The sequence below is a fragment of the Chrysemys picta genome, chromosome 4 (genome assembly GCF_011386835.1).
Source record: "Chrysemys picta bellii isolate R12L10 chromosome 4, ASM1138683v2, whole genome shotgun sequence".
In the NCBI taxonomy this organism is placed as follows: Eukaryota; Metazoa; Chordata; order Testudines; family Emydidae; genus Chrysemys; species Chrysemys picta.
Genome location: NC_088794.1, coordinates 13,317,121 through 13,340,639, shown reverse-complemented (window position 1 = coordinate 13,340,639; position 23,519 = coordinate 13,317,121). Strand labels below are relative to the sequence as shown.

Here is a 23,519-nt window from a genome sequence, read left to right as displayed (position 1 = left end):
TACCAAATAAGACTTGACACAAGAAGAGTTACAATACAGGCAGTGTGCCTGGGAAATTACATACACTTGCTCACACTCTGGGCATGAGCCACTTCACACACATTGTTTCCAGGTCCATTCTCCAGTAGAAGCGTTGTTGTTGTTTTTTCAAGTTTTGAACAGGCTGAACAGAAGCATACTGTGTAGGAAGCCCATATCTTACTGGGAGAAGCTGGGTTGAACTGGAGTAGATTATGCAGTTGTGTGCCATGCATTACAAGTTTACTATTTTATTGTTTTTTCTCACCTATTTAAGCCAGTTTATTGATAATTTTGAACTTAACATACTCTTCTTACTCTGCCTTTTTTTGTTTGTTTGTTTCAGAAGCTAGATAAGCAGGAGAATTCAGGAAGCTTAGAGGCTATCAGTGATTCCATTCCACAGCCTATGCCATTCCCACCTGCTGCTGTGAGGTCAGGTTCTCCAAAACTAGACCCTTCAGAAGTCTATCTGAAGTCTAAGACAATATTTGAAGACAAGCGTAAGTACACAGACCTCTTATGCTGGGAATATGCTGTAGCACAACAGGATGTGTTCTGTATTTCCTTCATGTACACAAGTCTTTAAACTTCGTGCTCCTCAGGGCATATTTAGAAAGAATATGAGGAAGTAAAATGACCATAGTCGTTTCTGTGATTATATCCTAGCTAATGATTCCATTGGAAATCACAGCTCAGCAGTCCGTCTGTTTTGTGTGGATAGCATAGTCTGTTTACTAGCAAAGATTTACAAACAGTGCATGAGAACAGGTGCAGATACAGAACTGCTGCCTAGCTATGATTTTAAATGTAATAGTATACACTGGATAAACCAAAGCCATTTGGCATGCCAAACATGCCATATAAAATAAATACACTCCTGGGTGAGCTCGTAGGGATTAAAGTAGCCCCATAAATGACCAGTCAAGAATATGTTTTATAGTAAATAAGGGGGATACAGTGTCAGCAGATGGGCTGCAACATGAAAATAAATAGTTACATAACTACAAATGAAGCATAGCAGCGTCATCGAAGTCACAAAGGGCTTGTTGCTTGTGAATTTCCCACTGTAAACAAACATGCTCCCCAGTGCGGTGTTTCAGCCATACATTTAATTATATAGCACTTCACAGAAATGCTGTAAATATGCTCTTAATTAGATTTACGTTGTTTGTGTAAAAGGTTGGTTCTGGATAAAGCAAAAGCTTTGCAGGCCCAGGAAAAGCAAACCACATGTTCATTTTCCTAAGCTGGTGGCCTGGAGTATGGCACATCTGTACTTTATCTTAACCTGGTACCCCAATAAGCTGCTGCTTCTTTTCTATTCATTTCAGTACATCTGACTCGAGAGAAAATTAACCTTAACATTGTCCCTCAGTAACACTTATTACCCAGCAATAAGTTTCATACATGAAATAGGAAATCAGCAGTCAGGTTCTCTGACATTGACCTAATTAATATTACATAACTGTCTTCAACATTTTATTACTATTTAATTTCCATTTTCCCTATCAGCACTTTTTAAAATTTTGCAAACATGAGCTTTGATAATTGGATAGTACCATTCCTGCAAAGATACCTTGTAAGACACTTCTTAAGAAATGTTTCATTGAAATTTGAATTTACTTTGGCTATAGACAGCCTTATACGCACTTATTACATAATGAAACTACACTTTCTAGTTACTCAAAAAAAAGTGTCCTGTTGTTTAACAATTGAACCATAGATAGCAACAACTATAGAGCAGAGCAAAAACAAAAGTCAAACTAAACAAACTGGAGGCAAATGCATAATTTAACGTATTGAGAGTTAGTTAGTAAAACTTGATTGGAAAGTATGATAGGAAATTTGTATATCAAGTCATATATGAAGTCATATCTTGGTGTATTTGAAATGATGAGAGGTGGAACTCGCACTATTCTTGCTGCACCATATCTTGTAATAATTTTGAGGAGCTCTTGCCAAATTGGAAGATGTTCTAATTCTAAGCAGCCGAAGTAAACTAGATAGTTCAATTGTTTGTCAAATATGGACCTGTCTGAGATGAACTGTAGATTGATAGATTCCAAAGCCAGAAGGGATGATTGTGACCCTATTCTGACCTCCTGTATAACACCGGTCATAGAACTTTTCCAAAGTAATTCCTAGAGCAGATCTTGTAGAAAAATATCCAATCTTGATGTAACAATTTTCAGTTACGAAAAATTCACTGCAACCCTTGGTAAATTGTTCCAATCATTAATTACTCTCACCATTAAAAGTTTATGCTTTATTTCTAGTCTGAATTTGTCTCTATTCAACTTCTAGCCATTGGATCATGTTATACCTTTTTCTACTAGATTGAAGAGCTCATTATTAAATATCTGTTTCCCATGTAGACACTTACCAACTGTACTCAAGTCATCCCTTAACCTTCTCTTTGGTAAGCTAAATAGATTGAGCTCTTTGAGTCTATCACTATAAGGCAGTTTTTCTAATCCTTCAACCATTCTCATGGCTCTTCTCTGACCCCTCTCCAATTTATCAACATCCTTCCTGAATTGTGGGCACCAGAATTGGACACCGTGTACCAGCAGTGGTTGCATGAGTGCCAGATTTGGAGGTAGGACAACCTCTCCACTCCTACTCAAGATTCTCCTGTTTATGTATCCCAGAATCGCATTAGCCCTTTTGACTACAGCGTCACACTGGGAGCTCATGTTCAGTTGATTATCTGCCACAACCCCCAAATATTTTTCAGAGTCACTGCTTCCCAGGTTAAAGTCCCCCATCCTGGAAGTATGGCCTACATTCTTTGTTCCTACATGTATACATTTATATTTAGCTGTACAAATACATATATTGTTTGCTTGCGCCCAATTTATCAAGCAATCCAGATTTATGTAAATCAGTGACTTGTCCTCTTCATTCTCCCAACGTTTGTGTTATCTGCAAACTTTATCAGTGATGATTTTATATTTTCTTCAAAGTCGTTGATAAAAATGTGAACTAGCATAGTCAAGAACCAATACCTACGGAATCTCATTGGAAGCACACCCACTCAATAATGATTCCCCATTTAGAGTTACATTTTGAGACCTGTCAGTTAGCCAGTTTTTAATCCATTTAAAGTGTGCCATGTTAATTTCATATCACTCTACTTTTTTAATCGAAATGTCATGCAGTACCAAGTCAAAGTACATTATGTCAACACTATTATCTTTATCAACCAAACTTATTTTATCAAAAGAAGATATCAAGTTAATTTGACAGGATCCATTTTTCATAAACCCATGTTGATTTGCATTAATCACATTACCCTCCTTTAATTCTTCATTAATCGAATCCAGGATCAGCCACTCTATTATCTTGCCAGGGATCGAGGTCCAGTGGACCGGCCCATAACTACCAGAGTCATCCCTTTTTAAAAATTGGCACAATATTAGCTTATTTATAATCCTCAGAAACTTCCTCAGACTTATTGAAAATCAACATTAATGGTCCAGCAAGCTCTTTTAAAACTCTCAAGTAATCTAGACCTGCTGATTTAAAAATGTCTTACTTCTGCAGCTTCTGTTTGACATCCTCCAGAGATACTAGTGGAATGGAAAGTGTTTTGTCATCACCATAAGAATAGTGTGTATAATCTGTTTTTTCCCCCAAATACTGAACAAATCTATGTACTGAATACTTCTGCCTTTTCTGCATTATTTTTGATAATTCTACCATTTTCATCTAGTTACTGGACCAATACCATTATCAGGATTATTTTTGTTCCTAATGTATTTTAAAAACTCCTTATCATCTTTTACTCTGCTGGCCATAGATCCGTGTGTCCTTTTGCTTCACTTGTCAATTTTCTACAGTTCCTAACTTCTTATTTATATTCATTATTATCAACTTCCCCTTTCTTCCATTTTTTTTATGTATTTTATTTTTTATAGTTGCCTTCATTTCCCCTCTAAACAAGGTTAGCTTTTTAACCAGCATGGCCTTCTTCCTCAGTGAGGTGTTCTTAAATGATTCCCAATTACCATTCACTTTTCTAGTTAAATTCTTCCTCCCCGCTGATTTGGCTCATGATTGTTTTCAGCGTTGTGAAATTGGCCCTATTTGTAGCGATTATAGACTGCACCTTAATCCCAACCCATACAAACATAATGGTAGGAGGTGTTTTGGTCCCTGTGAAATGATGTTAGAGTGAAAGACATCTGTAGCTGTTTCTGGACATGCTCATCACTCCACATGATAGGAAGATAACATCACTGAGGAATTGGTTATGTTCCTTACTAAAACAATCTGACCACTCTGTTTTGTCAATGGAAAACTACAAGCTTATAACTGGTTGCACAACTGTGTTGATTAAAGAAAAATGTAAACACATTTTAATCTTCTCTCCAATAATCAAATGCAACTTATTATGCACTTTTCATATTTGTCTTAACTAGCTCCAAACACAAAGGATTTGGATGTTTTCCTGCGAAAACAAGAGTCTGGGTTTGGCTTCCGCGTGCTCGGAGGGGATGGACCAGACCAGTCAGTAAGTGAATTAAGTTATCTGTTACCTAGACTTCAGGAGCTTGTGCTGTAGCTCTTGTAATGTCTTGTTCACACAATCATTTTCATTTTTTTCCCCCCATGTTGAGTTAAGTGGATAAACTTTATTTCCATCTTCACCATAAACAGCCATACTGTATGTTGACATCATATTCAGCTTAAACAGCTGCAGTATGTTTTTATACTGCTTCACTCCTGGTTCAAGTTGGCTTTCTCAAAATGCTTTCAGAGCGAAGTTGCTGCAAATTTGGTTACAAGTGGGCAGTAGATGATCGAGAATGGAAGGCAAAGACATTTGGCTCTGTCTTTAAGCTTTAGAGAAATAATGTTCATAGTACAAGTTCACACCAATTGACAAACTGGGAAAATGGGGCTTGGTGTTATGGTAGGATCTACAAACATGACTTATTTAGTTGAGCCCTAATGACCTTTATTTGGCAGGGGAAAATTGGGGCAAAATTCCAGTTGGTCACTCGCCATGAAAGCTGTGAAGACCCTACTGTCGCTCAGTATTCAAACACAACCTGGGCCAAATTTACAGAGGTTGGCGTGAGTGGGGAGCTCATCAGCGTGGGAGTGGCCTTCCACAAATTGAGGTGGCAACTCAGGTTAATTTGTCACGTGGAAGGAGAGAAATGCATTACCCCAAATTCCTACAGAGGGAGATAGCCCCGGGTTCTAGCAGTGAAAGAACTCGAACAGAAATACTTCAGCAATCAGATGTTGAGCTAAAGCTTCGACAGGTAAAAAGAGTAAACAAATTGGGCAGGCTGGTTTAGTTATCTTTTATTCAGTGATCAGCAGAGTCCTTTGTCAAAGTGAGCAATTGTTGGATTTCTGCAAGCATCACTGGGATACTTCTCCATAGCAACACTTGTGTCTTGATGGAGAGAGAAGGGCCTCAGTGACAAGCCCATTAAAAAGTTGTGGTCTAGATTAGATCTGGGGGGAAAACCCTTATCTGCATGTTTGGCACTTAACTTGCCCATGTTCATCCTGGTAGAGCAAACGTGCACTGCATCTGTCCAGGGATATCTGAATGTGGCCTGGTTCTCAACAGAATGCTAATGAGTGACTGCAGTGAGGACCTATAGCAGTTGTTAATGAAACAAGTTGAGTGTGGAGCTTTTTGATGTGCTGTGTTAGACGAGATTTAAAAAAAAGAAACCGTTCTGGCTAAACAGTGATTTAACTCCAGTCCCATTAAAATCCAATGGAAGAAGATAAAATGGTTTATTACCTTTCTTCCCTTTCCTCTTCATGGTTGATTTCAGTCCCCCCCAGGCTCTCAGTCACTTTCTGTTTGTCTAGAATCTTTCTTGGCGGCAGCAGTTCTCCATCGAGCCTTTAATTGTTCTATCCTGAGAATGCTCTCAAAGATGGGGTTGGCACCAAACCTTTGCACGTTATAGCACCTAATCTTATTAATGGGCTTGGCACCAATGCATGCTGGTAATGCTCAGTACAACATGCGTGTCAATTTAACTGGGAAATAAACAAGTGGAGAGGGCTTTCTGGCTATCCCAGAAAAATCACCTCCAGCTTTGTTACCGACTTGTTGCATTATTATGCTGCAGAAGGGAAGGAAGAAAGAAGAAAATTATAATAAATCTTTTTTTTAAATAGTTTTTGTAAGTCTTTCGCTTCTAGAGATTGGAGTTCAGATATGGTTTTAGGTCACCAATTAGTGAAGTTTTTTTGGCTTCACTCTGGAGAGCTGTCATACAATTTGACTCAGGTGGCAGTCTCTGCTTCAGAGAGGAGGATGGAGGCAGATTGGCAAAGGCATGAATGGAAATTCCCAGAGTCCCTATTCATGCTATGCCTGGCTTTAGGAAATTCTGCCCTGTTTCTCACTTGCCAAAGCACAGCTTCACCAGAAAAGTAGGACTCTGTCCCTGACCATATGGCAGTGACTGCTCCTCTCCTGCCAACCTTCAAAGGTGCTAAAGCTTTTGGGATAGAGACACTGCTAGATAGCATGTCCTCTCATATGTAATTAAAATGCATTCTCCAGTCACATCTGAGATCCAATGCCAGTTTGTTTTCTGACTTGCATTTAAAGGAAAGGAAGAACAGAGTGCTTTTTCTAGAGGAAGTAATAAGCAATTTTAGGTTTTTTATTGTATTCTGCTATTTTGTTGCTATAGCAACTATAGCTGTGTTGGTAATAATCATAGCAATGCCCTGAGTGCAATGTGAAGATGGGTTTTTGGAACATGTTCTTGCTGCTTAACCTTGGACACATGCTGGACATAATTGTTTTTAATCTTTCACTTAAACTGAACTTTTTTCTAGCATATAAAACTACTACATGTTTCGTGCTCCTGTCTCTATCATTTAGCTGGTGTTTCCTTGGGAGGAAAGGTGCAGGCCAAAGGGGGGGTGAGGGCTGCAGCTGTTTGAATTCATGCTGTGATCACCAATACTTGCACATTGCAGATTTTGAGTGGCAATTTCTGAGCAGCTGTGCTCTTAGGCTCTTTGCTGAACTTTAAATTCTACACTGGAGTCACCTTGCAGGTCTCAGTAATGATGATGTGTCTTTGTTGTGTTGATTGAGTGACACAGGCATTTCTTTTCAAAAATTTTGAGTAATTTTTGATGCACAGAACAAATATATAAATAACACATGAATACACTAAAACAGCAAGACAAACAGGTAAGTGTACAAATACAGAGAGCTTAACCTACTCATGAGGTGGTGACCCTTCAGTTGATAGGAATTCATGAATAATACATGGCAGTAATAAAAACAAACCTTAAAATAAGACAGGTTTCAGAGTAGCAGCCGTGTTAGTCTGTATCCGCAAAAAGAAGAACAGGAGTACTTGTGGCACCTTAGAGACTAACAAATTTATTAGAGCATAAGCTTTCGTGGACTACAGCCCACTTCTTCGGATGCATAATGAAGAAGTGGGCTGTAGTCCACGAAAGCTTATGCTCTAATAAATTTGTTAGTCTCTAAGGTGCCACAAGTACTCCTGTTCTTCTTTTTTCTTAAAATAAGATGAGCATTAAGTTTGAACGTCAGGAAGCTGGGACTGTCACAGTTTGCTCATTTCTACACATGCAAATGAGGTCAGTCTAATATGGCTTCTGTAGCGTGAATTTCTGCTAGATTTAGGTGGGGGAAATAATTTTTGTAAAGGAAACCCTGCAAAAAGTCCCTCTTTATCTGGGGATTCAAACATTACATATTCTGTACATTCTACACCCCAGAACCAATGATTACTCTCTGTTGACAGATATATATTGGGGCCATCATCCCACTGGGAGCAGCAGAGAAAGACGGCCGACTCCGAGCTGCTGATGAGCTGATGTGCATTGACGGAATCTCTGTCAAAGGGAAATCACACAAACAGGTCCTGGACTTGATGACCGGTGCTGCGCGGAATGGCCAGGTGCTGCTCACTGTCCGGAGGAAGATCTTCTTTGGCGGTATGTGCCAGGTGTCCAGATTAAACCCAGTCCCACTAGGTTTGCCAGAGTCTGGTAGCATGGCCTTTGGAGCCCTTGTTCCTGGACTTAGTGTAAAGGAATGTTTCCACGGCCATAATCAGATGATATAAAGTAACAGAACTACTAGTACATCAGGAATGATGTGAACTCGGGGTCAGCTCCACTTCTGGATGAATAGGGTAACACAAAATTGTATCAAGCAGATGTTCTTGGAGGGAAGAGAATGGGATAAAAAAGGGGGCACCCATTTGCGCTGCGGCTCTGGAAAGCACTGTAATAGTGATGCTCTCTTGTTCTATAGTGCTTTTCATTGGAGGATCTGAAAGTACTTTACAAGCATTCGTTATTAAAGCCACTCATGGCTCTGTGTACTCTGGGCAGTAACACAAACCTTCTTTCTGCATTACAACACTACATTCTGAGGTTTGTTAGAATTTGTGCAGCAGGTTTAAGTGCATTATTTAATTAAATGCAGAAATTAATGTTATAGTCAGATCAGCGTTCTGTAGGCAGTTCAGTGGCAATGGAATTTACAGATATGGAAACTGAGGTACAGAAGGGTTGTCATGCAGCTGAGATGTCACTAACCACATCGGTGACAGAACTGAAAACAGAACCCAGGAGTCCTGGCTTGCAATCTCCTGTTCTCATTAGTAAACCCCACTGCCTTTCATGGGTCTTTCAGTCAAGATAACTAGAACCATTCCTTATAAACTGAGAAAAATTAGGAAGTGTATCACTTTCAGAACATCTTCGCTTTCACTGTCATGCAAATGGCAGGCAGCATGGCCTAGTGGGCCAAGTATGAGTCTCTGAGCCTGGAAGGTCCTAAATTCTAATTCCAGGCTGGTCGCTGACACACTGTGCAGTCTTTGACAAATCAAGTGACTTCTGTGTCACTGTCCGTAAAATGGGGATGATATCTACCTACCTCACAGGGGTGTTAGTGGTTAAAATTGTCATGGTGTTTCTCCCAGGTGCCACACAGAAACCAGCCAAACCGGGAGGGGGCAGGGTCTCCAGTCACACTGTATTTCTATGTAGATTGCAACCACTTCATGAGTCTGTCTTTCATTTTTTGTTCAAAGTGAAAATATGTAAAGTATTTAATTAGGTATTATCCACCTATAACTACAGATGTATTATCTGCCTCTGGTCTCTGTTTATTTCTCCTTTATTTAATTTAAAAAGAAAGAAAAAGAAAAATCCCTTCATTGTACAGCTTTATTTTCCTCTGAATTCCCTGATGTGGCATGGTCCTCACAGCCAATGCTTCAAGACTGGGATTTTGTTAGTTTTCCATCGAAGAGGCTGGGCTTCGACGTTTGAATTACCCTTTAAAATATTGGTACATCTTTTGACATAAACAGTTGGTTCTCTGCAATGGAAATAGCAATAGTCCCAGTTTTAAGGTGGGTTTCTGCCATAGATCTTGTGCTTACACCACACAGGAAAATAGTGCTGCCAAAAAAGAGCTCCTGAAGAGACAACCAGGGTTAGGCTAGCATTATTAAGGGCATCAGCAACTGAGCGCTACCTCTGTGCTGCTGCACGCCCAGACTGTTCCCTTCTGAGGTATAAGTGTGTATTGCAGAATGGAGTTGGCAAACATTAAACTCTCCTATTAAACGGCCTTAAACCTCTGTAGCAACTTCAGCCCAAAGTGTAAATGGTTCTACCCTGTATTCTGATTCCATCTGGTTTCAGTTGCCTTGTTAATAAGCCCCCAGCAGGAAGGGAGGTGCTTCTCCGTTCTGTTAGTGATCTGATCATGTTTATCCTTGCAGTTATCCAGCTCCACAGCACTCTTACTGATTCTACCTTATACTTTATTTTTGTGGTGTTTGTAGTCGAGAAACAGCCAGACGAGGAGGAGTCGCAGCTGCCCATTTCCACTCAAAATGGATCTCCCCGGCTGAACCGGGTAGAGGTCACAAGCAGACAGCCCCCAGAAGCCTATGATGTCCTGCTACAGCGGAAAGAGAATGAAGGATTTGGCTTTGTCATCCTCACCTCAAAAAACAAACCTCCTCCTGGCGGTAAGGGCTGACTCCTGTGTGTTGGTGTCACCTGCTCCACTGATGCCTGACGGGGGGAGATTAATTGGTTTAACTCATAGTTCCTCCTTCCAAAGCTGCAAGCAGTTATTGCCAATAGCATTCAGGGCTGGGGACTCCCAGGATATCCTTCTTTCCTAGGATGGTGTTTATTCTCCATGTCGAACCACCTACTGTGCTGTGATCTGTCGTTTCACTCGTCATACTGTTCACAACTTCAGTGGCTAAAGGCTAAGTCTGTCTCACTCACAAAAGGGAATATGGTTTCTCTCATTTGTACATTTTGTAGAAAGTTTTGCATGTACAACAACTGAAGTGGGGGATGGAAATCACTCCTTACCAGTACAGGGGCAGGGGAAAAGAGAGAGAAAAGTATCCTTGTGATTGGATGACTTTCAGAATGTGTAAGGGGGTCAGACTGTGATGAGTGTGGGAATGGATGCACCGGTGTAGTCAGTGGTAAATGCAGGTAAACAGAGTTTACCCACTTCTCATTTGGGGAATATGGAGCTTAGTTTAGATTAGTTTACCCACTTTTTTTACCACCACACCACTGGATGCAGAGAACAAATATGCACACACGTACTCTTTACGCTCTCTGTACAGCAGTGCCCAATAGATAAAATCAGCTATTGGGTAGTTAGTGCATGGATCAGTCTCTTACTAATAGAAGTATAGTTACAAACTTAGACGTGTGACATCCATTCAGGGTGTGTAGCTCATTACTCAGGTCTCTGGCTTTCTCAGACCTCAGTATTTCGAAAAAAGCAATGGAGGAATTAGTCAGGAGAACATTCTGTATCCGCCTTGTGACATGTTACAAACTGGAGATATTATCCTAAGCAATGTAGCGTGTCTGAGGGTTCTAACTTGTGGATTTGTCTGATGGATCAGTTGCTAAGATAAAGAGCTGAGTGGACCACGTGAAAATAAAGAAGGTATCTTGTAAGTAGCAATAAGAGACAAGCTGCTTGAGGGAGGCATCTGAAATTCTCCCTAATTAATGGAAAGATTTCTGACCCCTAGCACTAGAGTAATTTAAAAGAAGTGCCCATTCTTTATAATCAAATACATTTTTTTTATTGAGTGTGATCCTGGCTGCCTGACTCCCAGAGCCTTGCCAGGCAGTGGTTATTAACACCACCTCTGGATAGACAGATGTGCCTACCTTTCACAAACTGTTGACCTTTATGAGATGGCTTCCACATTCTTCTCAGATACTTTTGGCCAAGTTTTGAGTAGTTCGGTTTTAAAATGAAAAGGTATAGTCAATCTATAACTAGGGCCGTTGGCTGGCATTGTTCCCCTTTGTGAGAATTGGAGGAATGGGTATGGTTCTCTGTTCATAGAGAATGAAGAGCTTACAGCCGGGCTGAGCCTTGTAATGCAAAAGGGATGCCGGACTGCTCAGTGGGTTTACCCAGGGCACAGCAAGTTACTTTCTTGTTTTTTCTCCCCAAGATGTGGACACACAGGTATCTGTACCCCAATCACTTTCCTGGTAACTGCCCTAATGATCCCAGAGCACTTACTATAACAATGACTTGAATGTTGTTTGTTTGAGTAAAGGGATGCCCTTTCTTCCAGCCCAGACAAGTTACATTGACATTTTGCTCTGCATTATTTCTCTAAGTTTATTATACTATGAAAGAGCAGAAATACAGACAAAAGCAGTGACTCTGACAGAAAATCGTTCTCGTTATTTTGTTGAGTTTACGTGATATATATTTTGACTTAGAATTATTTGAAGTCTTGGCTAAAACAATACATTTTTAATTAAGTTTAAAACCAAGTGCATAGTATCAGTGAAGGTTGTGAAAGAGTGAACAGCTGTGGAGTTGAGTATTGCTCCAGTACTCGCTCAGTACTCAAAGATGCTGACTTCTGTTTTATAAAATCATGTGCTATAGTAACACTTGGGGCAGGAGCTGTCACTCTCTGATGCTGTACTATGATTATGTGCCCTGTGTTAGCGATATGAAAAACTACCACTTTGGACTGATTTTCTGTTGCCTTGTCAAAGTTGGATGATCGTAGAAAAATGATTATTAATAAATAAGCAGAAGTCTACTGTGTAATCCTGATACTGCATCATTAGAACATTTTTGTCAGAATACCATCCAGAAATTCTTTCATCTAGTTGAAACTGCAGTGGAAGTAGGTTTTTTTTTTTTTTTTTTTTTAAATGGGAAACAGAAGATATCTGGATCCCTGTTTCAGCATTGGAAGTGCTAAGGTAGCAGTCCCAGGCTGTTTTTACTGCTTGTAAATAAGAAACATTGATATATCAGTGTATTGCATTATGCTGGAACCTCTTTGCCACATCTTACATCAGAACGGCCAGACTGGGTCAGACCAAGGGTCCATCTAGCCCAGAGTCCTGTCTTCCGACAGTGGCCAATGCCAGATGCTCCAGAGGGAATGAACAGAACAGGGAATCATCCAGTGATCCAGGCCCTGTCATTGAGTCCCAGGTTCTGGCAATCAGAGGTTTGGAGCATGGGGTTGAGTCCCTGCCCATCCTGGCTAATAGCCATTGGACCTATCCTCCATGAACTTATCTAGCTCTTTTTTGAACCCTGGTTATAGTCTTGGCCTTCACAACATCCTCTGGCAAGGAGTTCCACAGGTTGACTGTGCATTGTGTGGTGAAAGACTTCCTTTTGTTCATTTTAAACCTGCTGCCTATTAATTTCATTTGGTGACCCCTAGTTCTTGTCTTATGAGAAGATGTAAATAACACTTCCGTATTTACTTTCTCCATGTCATTAATGTTTGTATAGACCTCTATCATGTCCCACCTTAGTCATCTTTTTTCTCAACTGAATAGTCCCAGTTTTTTTAATCTCTGCTGTGATGGAAGCTGTTCCATACCCCTAATCATTTTGTTGCCCTTCTCTGTGCTTTTTCCAATTCTAACTCTTTTTGAGGTGAAGTCACCAGAGCTGAATGCAGTATTTAAGGTCTGGGTGAACCAGGGATTTACATAGTGACATTGTGCTATTTTCTGTCATATTTGCTATTCCTTTCCTAGTGGTTCCTCATATTCTGTTAGCTTTTTTGACTGCCGCTGCACACTGGGCAGACGTTTGCAGAAAACTATCCACGATTCTCATCGTTTTGTATATATAGTTGGGATTATGTTATCCAATGTGTTTTACTTTGCACTAAGGCTGTCAAGCGATTAAAAAAATTAATCATGATTAATCACGCTCTTAAACAATAATAGAATACCATTTATTTAAATATTTGTGGATGTTTTCTACATGCTCAAATATTTGTATTCTGTGTTGTAATTGAAATCAAAAGTGTACAATTCTCACTTCATATTTATTTATTACAAATCTTTGCACTGTAAAAACAAAAGAAACAGTATTTTTCAATTCACTTAATACAAATACTGTAGTACAATCTCTTTATCATGAAAGTTGAACTTACAAATGTAGAATTACGTAGAAAAAAACCTGCATTCAAAAATAAAACAATGTAAAACTCTAGAGCCTTCAAGTCCATTCAGTCCTACTTCTTGTTCAGCCAATCACTCGGACAAACAAGTTTTTTTACATTTGCAGGAGATAATGCTGCACGCTTCTTGTTTACAAAGTCACCTGAAAGTGAGAACAGGTGTCTGCATTGCATTGTTGTAGCTGGATGCGCTAAAGATTCATATGTCCCTTCATGCTTCAACTACCATTCCAGAGGACACACGTCCATGCTGATGACGGATTCTGTTCGATAATGATCCAAAGTAGTGTGGACTGACACATGTTCATTATCATTATGTCAGTCAGATGCCACCAACAGAAGATTGATTTTCTTTTTTGGTGGTTCGGGTTCTGTAGTTTCTGCATCGGCGTGTTGCTCTTTTAAGACTTCTGAAAGCATGCTCCACACCTCATTCCTCTGATGTTGGAAGGCACTTCAGATTCTTAAACCTTGGCTTGAGTGCTGTAGCTATCTTTAGAAATCTGATATTGAAACCTTCTTTGTGTTTTGTCAGATCTGCAGTGAAAGTGTTCTTAAATCAAACAACATATGCTGGGTCGTCATGAAGAGACATGTGAATGTTTAGCATATCTGGCACGTAAATACCTTGTAATGCCGGCTACAAAAGTGCTATGCAAACACCTGTTCTCACTTTCAAGTGACATTGTAAATAAGGAGTGGGTAGTATTATTCCTATAAATGTAAACAAACTTGTTTCTCTTAGCGATTGGCTGAACAAGAAGTAGGACTGAGTGGGCTTGTAGGCTCTCAAGTTTTACATTGTTTTGTTTTTGAGTGCAGTTATGTAGCAAAAAAAAATCTACTTTTGTAAGTTGCACTTTCACGATAAGGAGATTGCACTACAGTACTTGTATGAGGCGAATTGAAAAATACTATTTCTTTTGTTATTTTTACAGTGCAAATATTTGTAATCAAAAGTAATATAAGCTGAGCACTGTACACTTTGTATTCTGTGTTGTAACTAAAATCAATATATTTGAAAATGTAGAAAAACATCCAAAATATTTAATAAATTTCGATTGGTATTTTGTTTAACCATTAATTTTTTTGTTTAAAATTGCGATTAATCAAGTGTGATTAAAATTGCGATTAATCAAGATTAAATTTTAATTGCAATTAATTTTTTTAGTTAACTGCGATTAATCGACAGCTATACTTTGCACTTATCAAAACTGAATTTCATCTGCCATTTTGTTGCCCAGTCACTCAGCTTAATGAGATCCCTTTGTAACTCTTCACAGTCCGCTTTGAACTTAACAATCTTGAGTCATTTTGTATCGTCTGCAAATTTGACCACCTTACTGCTCACCCCCTTTTCCAGATCATTTATTCATGTCTTAAAATGAACCCCCTGCGATATAAAACTGGGATATTTTACACAAGATAATTCATCAGTAGTTGTAACTCTACAATCCTGTGATGTTTTTTCTCATCACGGGTAACTCTTACATAAATTATATTTAAAATGTAGGCCTTAAAAATGGGAGAAGAAATTAAAGACAATACAATTAAATCTTTAAATGGAGGTAAAAATTGAGAGGCATCAATGTCTGCTCCTTTATGGAAAATAACAAGTGTTTGCTAGCTCCTTAATTACAAGCCTGAATGGTAAATTAAGGTCAGGTTTCCAATGACTTTCAGAAAATGTTTGAGATTTGCTGTCAGAGTTTGAAATCTTGTTAAGTACATAATTCTGCACCCCTCTCTCTCCATTCACCATCCGTTCCCTTTCAGTGAAGCATGCCTGGGAGAGCAATTGCAATAAAGAAGTTAGGAAGAGGACAGAGACACCTTCTCCCTCCACTGGGCTTTGGGTGCACATAAGGGATTTCAGGTGAAATTTCAGTTGACAGGAAGAGCATCAGTGAAAGGGATGGCTGGAACCAATCGATCTTTGGGGACAGTCTAAGGTAGAAATGCGAGCACTGCAAATTATATGCTGTATATGTGGGGTTTTATGGGCAGCTGGTCCAAGAGCCATTGTGAGAGACTGTAAGGATCCATGCAGAGGGGAACCATCTTTGCTACACCTTCAGGAATCCAGGTAAATTAAAGGCAGCATGGGAAGGCAGCATACTGACAGATGGGCTTAGATGTAACGTGAAGTTCCTCCAGTGTATCGTAGCTCAGGCAGCACAATGCGCTGAGGTTTCTGTAGGCTTCCTACTGGTGCATTGGCCTCGTGTGAGCTGTTGAGTGCAATTTGCTGTATTGACTTACAGATCATCAACAACCAACCTACAGGTTTCCATTAGCATCACTACAGATCTTGCTAGTTGGTAGAGTCTGTGGGAGCTACTGGGGAGTAGAGATACTGGCTGATTTCTGTCAAAGAGATGCCTGAAGAAAAGTATTGTATTTCTGAGAAAAGGATTAAATTAAATTTTTTTTAAATTAAATTAGATATCCTATCTCCTAGAACTGGAAGGGACCTTGAAAGGTCATCGAGTCCAGCCCCCTGCCTTCACTAGCAGGACCAAGTACTAATTTTGCCCCAGATCCCTAAGTGGCCCCCTCAAGGATTGAACTCAAAACCCTGGGTTTAGCAGGCCTATGTTCAAACCACTGAGCTATCCCTCCTCCTGTGATCAGACTGGAGTTTGGTTTTGCTGCTTATAGAACTGCAATACTATACCCCTAGAATCACATACCACATTAACACACCTCCGAACCTGCAGAAAAGGAGGGCCTGTTGACTTCATTACTAGGGTCTCCTTATTTCACAGGGAAAGGAGAGGTGTATTTTACTCATACTATTCACAGCTCAATGACTTTTTTGTCCTTTTTTAATGAGTTTTCTAATCAATGATTTTTCTTTCCTCAAACAAATTATTCACTTGTTAGATCAGCAATTTCCATTCTGCAGTATTGGTATTCATACATGCGGGTGTTCCTAATTTCACAATGTGTAGCATTAATTGAAAGCTACCAGTGGAACTTTCCTCTGCCCGTTGGAAGCTTTTTAGTTCTGCCCCCTCCTATACCCAACCCATTGCTTGGTCCGGTCCTGGGAAAGTGACTAATGTGAATGAGGCCCTTAAAATTACTCTCCCTCTCCCTTACTTTCTGCTTCCCCTTCTCTTTCCCAGTCCCATTGCTCTGGCCCCTAAAGGAGTGTATTAAGGAGAGTGGCAGTGAGGTGAGCCACCTGGATAAGCTGAGCTGGAGGGCTGGTTAAAACTTACTATATGGAAATCACCAGGGGGTTATGGGTGCAGATCCATCTTGAAGCCCAGAAATGCAGAAGTAGGAAAAATCTTTGTCCAGAACCTTTACTTCTCTCGCTCACCTTTGGATTCTGTCTGACTACACCCAGCACCACTGTCATGACCCATATTCTAAAGTTAATATGTTGTCTGAAGGTTTTATTTTTCTTCTCTAGTGTACTTAGGTATTGCAAGGTATTTGTACTGTACATGTCACAGGGTCAAAAATCAATCTGTGCGCCCAGTTTTGCCATGGCTGCATCAAGCTGGCTCTTTGCATCCTCCCTCCAAAGGATGCTTCAGTACTTCTAAGCAAGCAAGAAAGAAACCAGCCTCTTGCATATGGCAGAACAAATTGCCTCAGAGAATCCTGATGCATAAGATTTTATTCATTCCGTGCAGATGTGATCTGCTTCCTTTAAAGGTTTTCGTTTAGGCATAATAATAGCTCTCATGTGCCAGGGGAAGGCTCTTAGTGGCTTTGCCTGGTTAATATTTTTCCTTCACTCTGCTGGCTTTGCATGCTGCGTGGATTTTTTTGTTGTTCCAGTGGATCTGTCATAGTTGGCTTGTTTATGTAGAAGACTGTCTGGCAAGCTGTAATGAAGGGAAAATGACCGTGGAGATGGAAGTTTCTTAGGAGAGTATGCAGCGTAAAGCTGTTTGTAAACCTTGGACTTTGCACACTTCCTACGAGAGCAGAGAGATACCTGGGAATTGGAAATGGAACACACCTGTCCCCATGTACCCAGACTGGAACTCCATACCATGGCACTGCTTGGTCCCATATGTCATTCCTGAAAGAGGCACATTGGGGTCAGACTTGTTAGGAATGACCATGGCCAACAGGAGGATCATCAGGCCAAGACTCCAGCGGCATCTGAACAGTACAAATGCTCTTTGGTACCAGTGGGCTGGTAGGGTTCCCATAGTCACCGTTAGGAGCCTGTAAAGTTTCTCCCTTTCCTGCTCATCTGCTCTTTTCTGTTTTCATGGTGACCCTCTTCCCCACTCCGCGGTGATAGCAGCTTCAGCAACCTATTAATCCATGCCTTCTTGATGCCTAGCTCCTATGGATCTACTAACCAAAGGCATTATATAAGAACTGGGTGGTATTCCACACTGTGTACACTGTGTGTTCCATAGGAATGCATACTTCCTTCACAATTGAACTTCCATTTTTTATTTGCTATAACATTATATTAGCCATATTAATTTTATTATATATTATACATTATAATGTATTTATGGATGGACTACCTTTCTTGTAGATGCTCTGTAGGGCCACTGCCTTCTCCTCATTCACATCCCTCTAAAATACCCCCTTTCATAGCGATGTTTGTTTGCAAGACACTAACTGGCTGAGTGTGGTTCTTTCAGACGTACTTGGGGAATCCTTAATCTAATTTTTTTAACATTGATATTAAAACACTTGGTCAGTTGCCAAATACCTTACGTTGTTACCCCCCACTTCCTTCCCTTATGTCTGTATGCCTTTTAGATAAGGGACCATACCTTCTCTCCTGTTTGCATAGCACCTTGCACATTGTGGAGAATCTAAAAAACACATTCTAGTAATGCCCAGATATCCTGTGTATAGATTGACATCCTGCTCAGCACATCTGATGTAGCCCAAATAAGCCACAAAGCTGATATATTTATTTTGTTTAATTCATTGGCACAAGTAAAATTTATTTTAGATGAAAAACTTGTTATAACTCAAATTTTAACAGTACATGACCGCTTATGACCTATTCTGTTTTAGTATAAAAACTGTACCCTGTACAAACCACAGAAGGACAAATCAATGAGTGGGGAGTCATTAACTGTTAGTTGCCTACTGATAGCCAGGCAGTGGTGGAAGTTGCTACTGGCAGTTGTGCCACCTCGAGGAGGTTATCCGGAGCCACTTGGCCTATAATTTCACATCTGCTATAAACTGAAGGAGGCATGGTAGGAAATTTATCTTGATAACCTGCGTTTCATAATCACAAACTTTAAGCTTCTTTTAAGGAAGGGTATGCATAAGTAATGTTGTGTTTCTTGTAATCTGCCAGATTGGTGCACCAAGTAACAGCTTTGGAAGTGGAACCAACAATGCTTTACATCTTTCTCTCCATTTTATCTAGTTACAGGTTTAGCCACACAGAGCAGATCAGAGGAAGTCTTTTTTTCCCCATTCCTCTGAACATTTCTCTGCTTACATGCATTCCTGTTTGTCTTGCAAATCCAATGTAACAGGGTTGATTTATTGTCATTAGCTCTGATAGTGCCTCCTTCCATGTACGCAATGGAGAGAAAACTCTTTGTGAAATTATATGATGCCCTTTTTTGCTAAGGCTCTTGATTTTAACTTGCTCTGATTTAAGGGTAATGAACCTTGGCTGCCAACAAAATGAAACACCACAACAAGATCCACTTCTTCTTAGTACTCAGACAGCCAGTATTGCACGGTGCGTGGAATTCTCTATACCAACCCCACCTATTGCCTATTGTTAGCCAGATTCAAATGTGCAGGTCACAGTGACAATAAATAGCTAGTTCCTCTCAAGTTGGAAGCACTCCATGGTAGAGCCACTCTGATTTATTTGAGACAGTTAACAGCAATTGTTTACATTTGTAGTGCTTCATATAAATGAACAGTAACCGCGGCTGCCTATTAACAAGTAAAATGTATGCTGAAAAAGCTGACGTGCCTCTTCTTGGTTCCCTAGTGATTCCCCACAAGATCGGGCGTGTTATTGAAGGGAGCCCAGCCGATCAATGTGGGAAGCTGAAAGTGGGAGACCGTATCTCAGCTGTGAATGGGCAGTCAATCATAGAGCTGTCCCATGACAATATAGTGCAGCTGATTAAAGATGCAGGCCACGTGGTCACCCTGACTGTCGTTGCTGAGGAAGGTAAGGAAAATGCTTGCTTATTTCTCCCCAGTGCGGACACTAATGGTGGCACAGCCTGCAGGGTGGGGCGTGCTGCCACATGATCACCAAGTATTTCTGTAATAAAATAGCTGCAAAGCCCCAGAGTCTGGTTTTATATCTTCTTAAGTGAACAAGCTGAAAAGGAGGTATTATAAAGACGTCAGAGGTTTTAGGAAAATAATCTATCTAGTGAGTGACGGACTGTGAAGCTCATTTCATTTGCTTGATGGAAGTTGGGCACAAGTGCAGAGGAGTGAGGGAGGGGAGACAGATGCAGAGATGGTTTTATTGAAAAGACAAGATTCAGGCATTGAGAATCAGTGCTGTGGTATGGAAATGCCTCCATAGAAATCAGAGAGAGAGACGTTCCTGACAGGAAATATTCCCCATCCAGCTCTAGCACTTCTTAGGGCTGGTCTACTCAGGGGAGGGGGGGGGGGGGGTTGATCTAAGATACGCAACTTCATCTACGAGAATAGCGTAGCTGAAGTCGACATATCTTAGATCGACTTACCTCCCATCCTCACGATGCGGGATCGATGGCTGTGGCTCCCCCATCGACTCCGATTCCGCCTCTCGCTCTGGTGGAGTTCCGGTGTCGACGGGGAGCGCGTTCGGAGATCGATTGCTACCCGCCAGTCCAGCGGGTAGTAAAGACGTACCCTTAGTGTGAAAAAGATCTGATCCTTCAAGTTTTAGAAGGGAGAAGAAATTACTGCACTCTGGGATGCCAGTGAAAAGTTGGGTTGAATTTTTTTTACCTTACTTGGCATCCTAGAGTTCTTCAGCAGGAATTCACGTCAGGAGAGCCCCTGCCCCAGTACTAAAAGGTAAGTTCCTACGGTGATATTGCCTGTGCAAGCCAATAGCATGGGGCAGCTGTGCCTCAGGGGCCCTATTGCTGAACAGAAGTCAAGCCTAGCAAAATATCCAGTTCTTAGACATCCTGCCCTGCTGGACATGGTCAGTGTTTTCCTCTCACTCTGTGAAAATGCACAGATTTGCCTGATGCTACATTTCTGGGACACAATGAACACAATGTTCTTCTAAAGATACATTTGGAGAAAACTCGCATCCTGATTACTATTTTTTCTGCAAAGCCTCTCCGGTTGCTAGCAAATTCAGTGCACAAAACAGTGAAATCCTCGAGGCAGCAAAATGAATATTTGTGATGCCAAAGTCCCACCTTCAGAGATGGCATTTTCTAATGAAAGCTCCCATGCCACACTGCTCTCAATATTATATTGTTCCCTACACAAACAGTTCACTATAAATATGTAAAATCCAATCATTTGAAGAGAGAGCTTTTTTCCAGCACTGCTTACCATTGCATTTTTCTGGATTGCTGCTTGTAGGTTTAATTAAAATTGCTATAATTATTTTGCCAGTAAGATGGGTTTCTCCACTCTTAAATAATAAATACGTAAAACCAGCATGTGGATAAAGCCAACAAATGATCCCCTCTCATTTCACGTTCATTGCAAATATTTAACATGGTATCTTGGCCTTTCATATAGAATATAAAAGACTTAATTTACCTGCTCATTAATGCTTGAAACAGAGAGGCTCTTTTTATTTATAAAATCCATTCTATTCCAATGAAGCTTTCATTTTTATCAAATCTAATTCATTTCAGGCCAAAGGGATGCAGCTCAAAGCAATCACCCTGCCTTTAATGCAGTTGAAGTTTAAGTTGAGGTTGCGCTGAAGTCCATTTCTATCTAGTTTTTAATCAACCTTGTCTCTGAGATAAATTGCCTCTGTCATTAATATGTGAATATAATACCCCTTTTCACACACCCTGTAGAAACACTGATCTGAGCTTTTCTCCATTCCTAAGTCCTATGGGATTTGCAGATAAAATTCAGAGATAAAACATGGACCTGAGTGAGAATCAGTGTTGGAAAAAAATCTCAGTAACAGATTATAAAACCAGCCCAAAGTGACCAATAGAAGCCATGTTGCTTGGAGATTTATATAATGTTTGGAGGAAATACAGAAATCCATGTTGCTCATAAACAAGAGTAAATTACTGTTTCTAAAATAATCACTGGTTTAAGCTTGGGGAATGTAGTTCAGCTAATAGCACAGCTGCAGTGAGCACCAAGTTCCAGATCATAAAATACTAGGCAGGCACTATCCTCCTTAGAGCGGTCAGACCCTGGGGAAAGCCAGCGCAGACATTAGATCATGCAGACCTTTCAATCAGTTACACACTCTGGGAAGCAGGTTGGGCTTTATAGCGTTGGTCATCTGGCTACTGCTGCCACTAGTTAGTTGCATTGTGGATAACACTGAGGGGAGAGAGAAATACCCATTTAGCCAGAAGCTATTCAGCACCAAAGTGCTCAAGCCCTGACTGACTTTGCTGTTTCCCCAATGCATCTTTTGTGCTGACCTCTTAGATTGGCAGTGAAAATGTTTTCACCCCTCAGCTCATAGAGCTACAATGCAACTCTGATCCCTCCGCTGCTCCCCTCCAGCTTTCACAGATGTGCGCTCTTTTCTTTTCATCCTTTGTCCCAATAGTCTCTCTAATTCTAGAATAAGTGAATTCTGCTCCATGCTCCAGAAGACATTCTACAACAGCCTCAGTCGTGTCCTAACCAAAAACATGGGAGAGCAGGATGAGTGGAGGAGCCGAGAATTCATGCAGACAGATGGCCTTTCTCTTACCTGTGCTTATTAACTAAAACTTTGAATGTACACCAGGAATAAATGTTGACATTTGTCTCTGGGGGGTAAAAAAAAAAAACCTCTTCAAGGCATGTCCTAGCAATAAGGCCAGACAGCCCTGTGATGAACTCTGCAAGATCTGGTGTAGCTGATAAATGCTGCAATATAATGTAATAATCTGTATTGAGAAGCAGTAATATGCTTTCCTTTATCTCAAGGTGCATAATTACTTGTGTTTTTCAATTATTATTTATGCATTTACCTAACACACACCTAGCAACACCGGGCTGGAATGTCTGAGACACTTTCCATTATAAGAACTTATTTTCAGAGTTTGCAACTGAACCATAAATGTTCATTCCAGGTTAAAACTTGCCCGTTAGGGTTTCTGAGTGCCTTTTGGTGGAATGTGGTTTGCTCTGCTGTTTGAGTGGCAGTCACTTTGTATTTCAAAAACATGAGTTTTTTTGTAAGTCATTTGATCAAACCCGTACAATAACTGTGTTTTCTGTGTTGGAGATAGATTCGCTTTGTGAAGGCTACTAAGGGGGATTTTGTTAAAATACCATTATAGGTAAATTGCCTGTTAAGGCTCTTTGGGGAGAGGGAGAACATTCCAATATTCCAGTTCTGATTAAAATATTGAATAGACTAGTCCCTTTAATACAGCTTCAGGAACCATTTGTAACCTTTCCCTGAGAGTTTGCCTGTGATAGATCTTCTCTATGATGGATTAGCAGATGTGACTGTCAGTAGCGCCTCCAGGAGCCTGGCTGGGTTGGGCTCAAACCCTGTTCACAATGGTGCTGGAGTAGGGGTGGGGCAGGCATCATGCTGATCTTTCTGATTATTTGTTAAATCACCATCAAATACTGTGCGGGGGACGATCCGCCTGTGGATCTGTTTAGTTCTGACACTGCTCCTGCCTTTACCAGGTTATACACAATCTAAATGTCTGTATGTTTGATTCACCAACTTAATCTGTGCTGTCATTCCTAGAATAAAGTAGTTTAGTTTAGCAGAAAGTTCCTCCATTGGGAGGATGAACTTCACCCACTACCCTGATTTATGGAACTGAATCTAGAAATCTCCACTCCTCCTCTTCAGCGCAGCATCAACCTGGCATGTTACTGTCA

At 40.5% G+C, this 23,519-nt stretch overlaps 1 protein-coding gene across 7 annotated transcripts in view; it reads left to right on the top strand.

The window, feature by feature from the left end:
• Window positions 1–23,519, top strand: part of MAGI3 (membrane associated guanylate kinase, WW and PDZ domain containing 3) — a 230,134-nt gene that overhangs the window by 178,797 nt on the left and 27,818 nt on the right. For all 7 annotated transcript variants that reach the window (XR_010600370.1, XR_010600371.1, XR_006175059.2 and 4 more), the window contains 5 exons: window positions 365–521; window positions 4,446–4,537; window positions 7,803–7,995; window positions 9,867–10,055; window positions 19,501–19,686. Coding sequence is in view for 3 of the 7 variants with exons in the window: in XM_005303533.4 (XP_005303590.3) it covers window positions 365–521; window positions 4,446–4,537; window positions 7,803–7,995; window positions 9,867–10,055; window positions 19,501–19,686 (817 nt within the window). In the remaining 4 variants the exon portion in view is untranslated. The remainder of the gene's footprint in view (window positions 1–364; window positions 522–4,445; window positions 4,538–7,802; window positions 7,996–9,866; window positions 10,056–19,500; window positions 19,687–23,519) is intronic.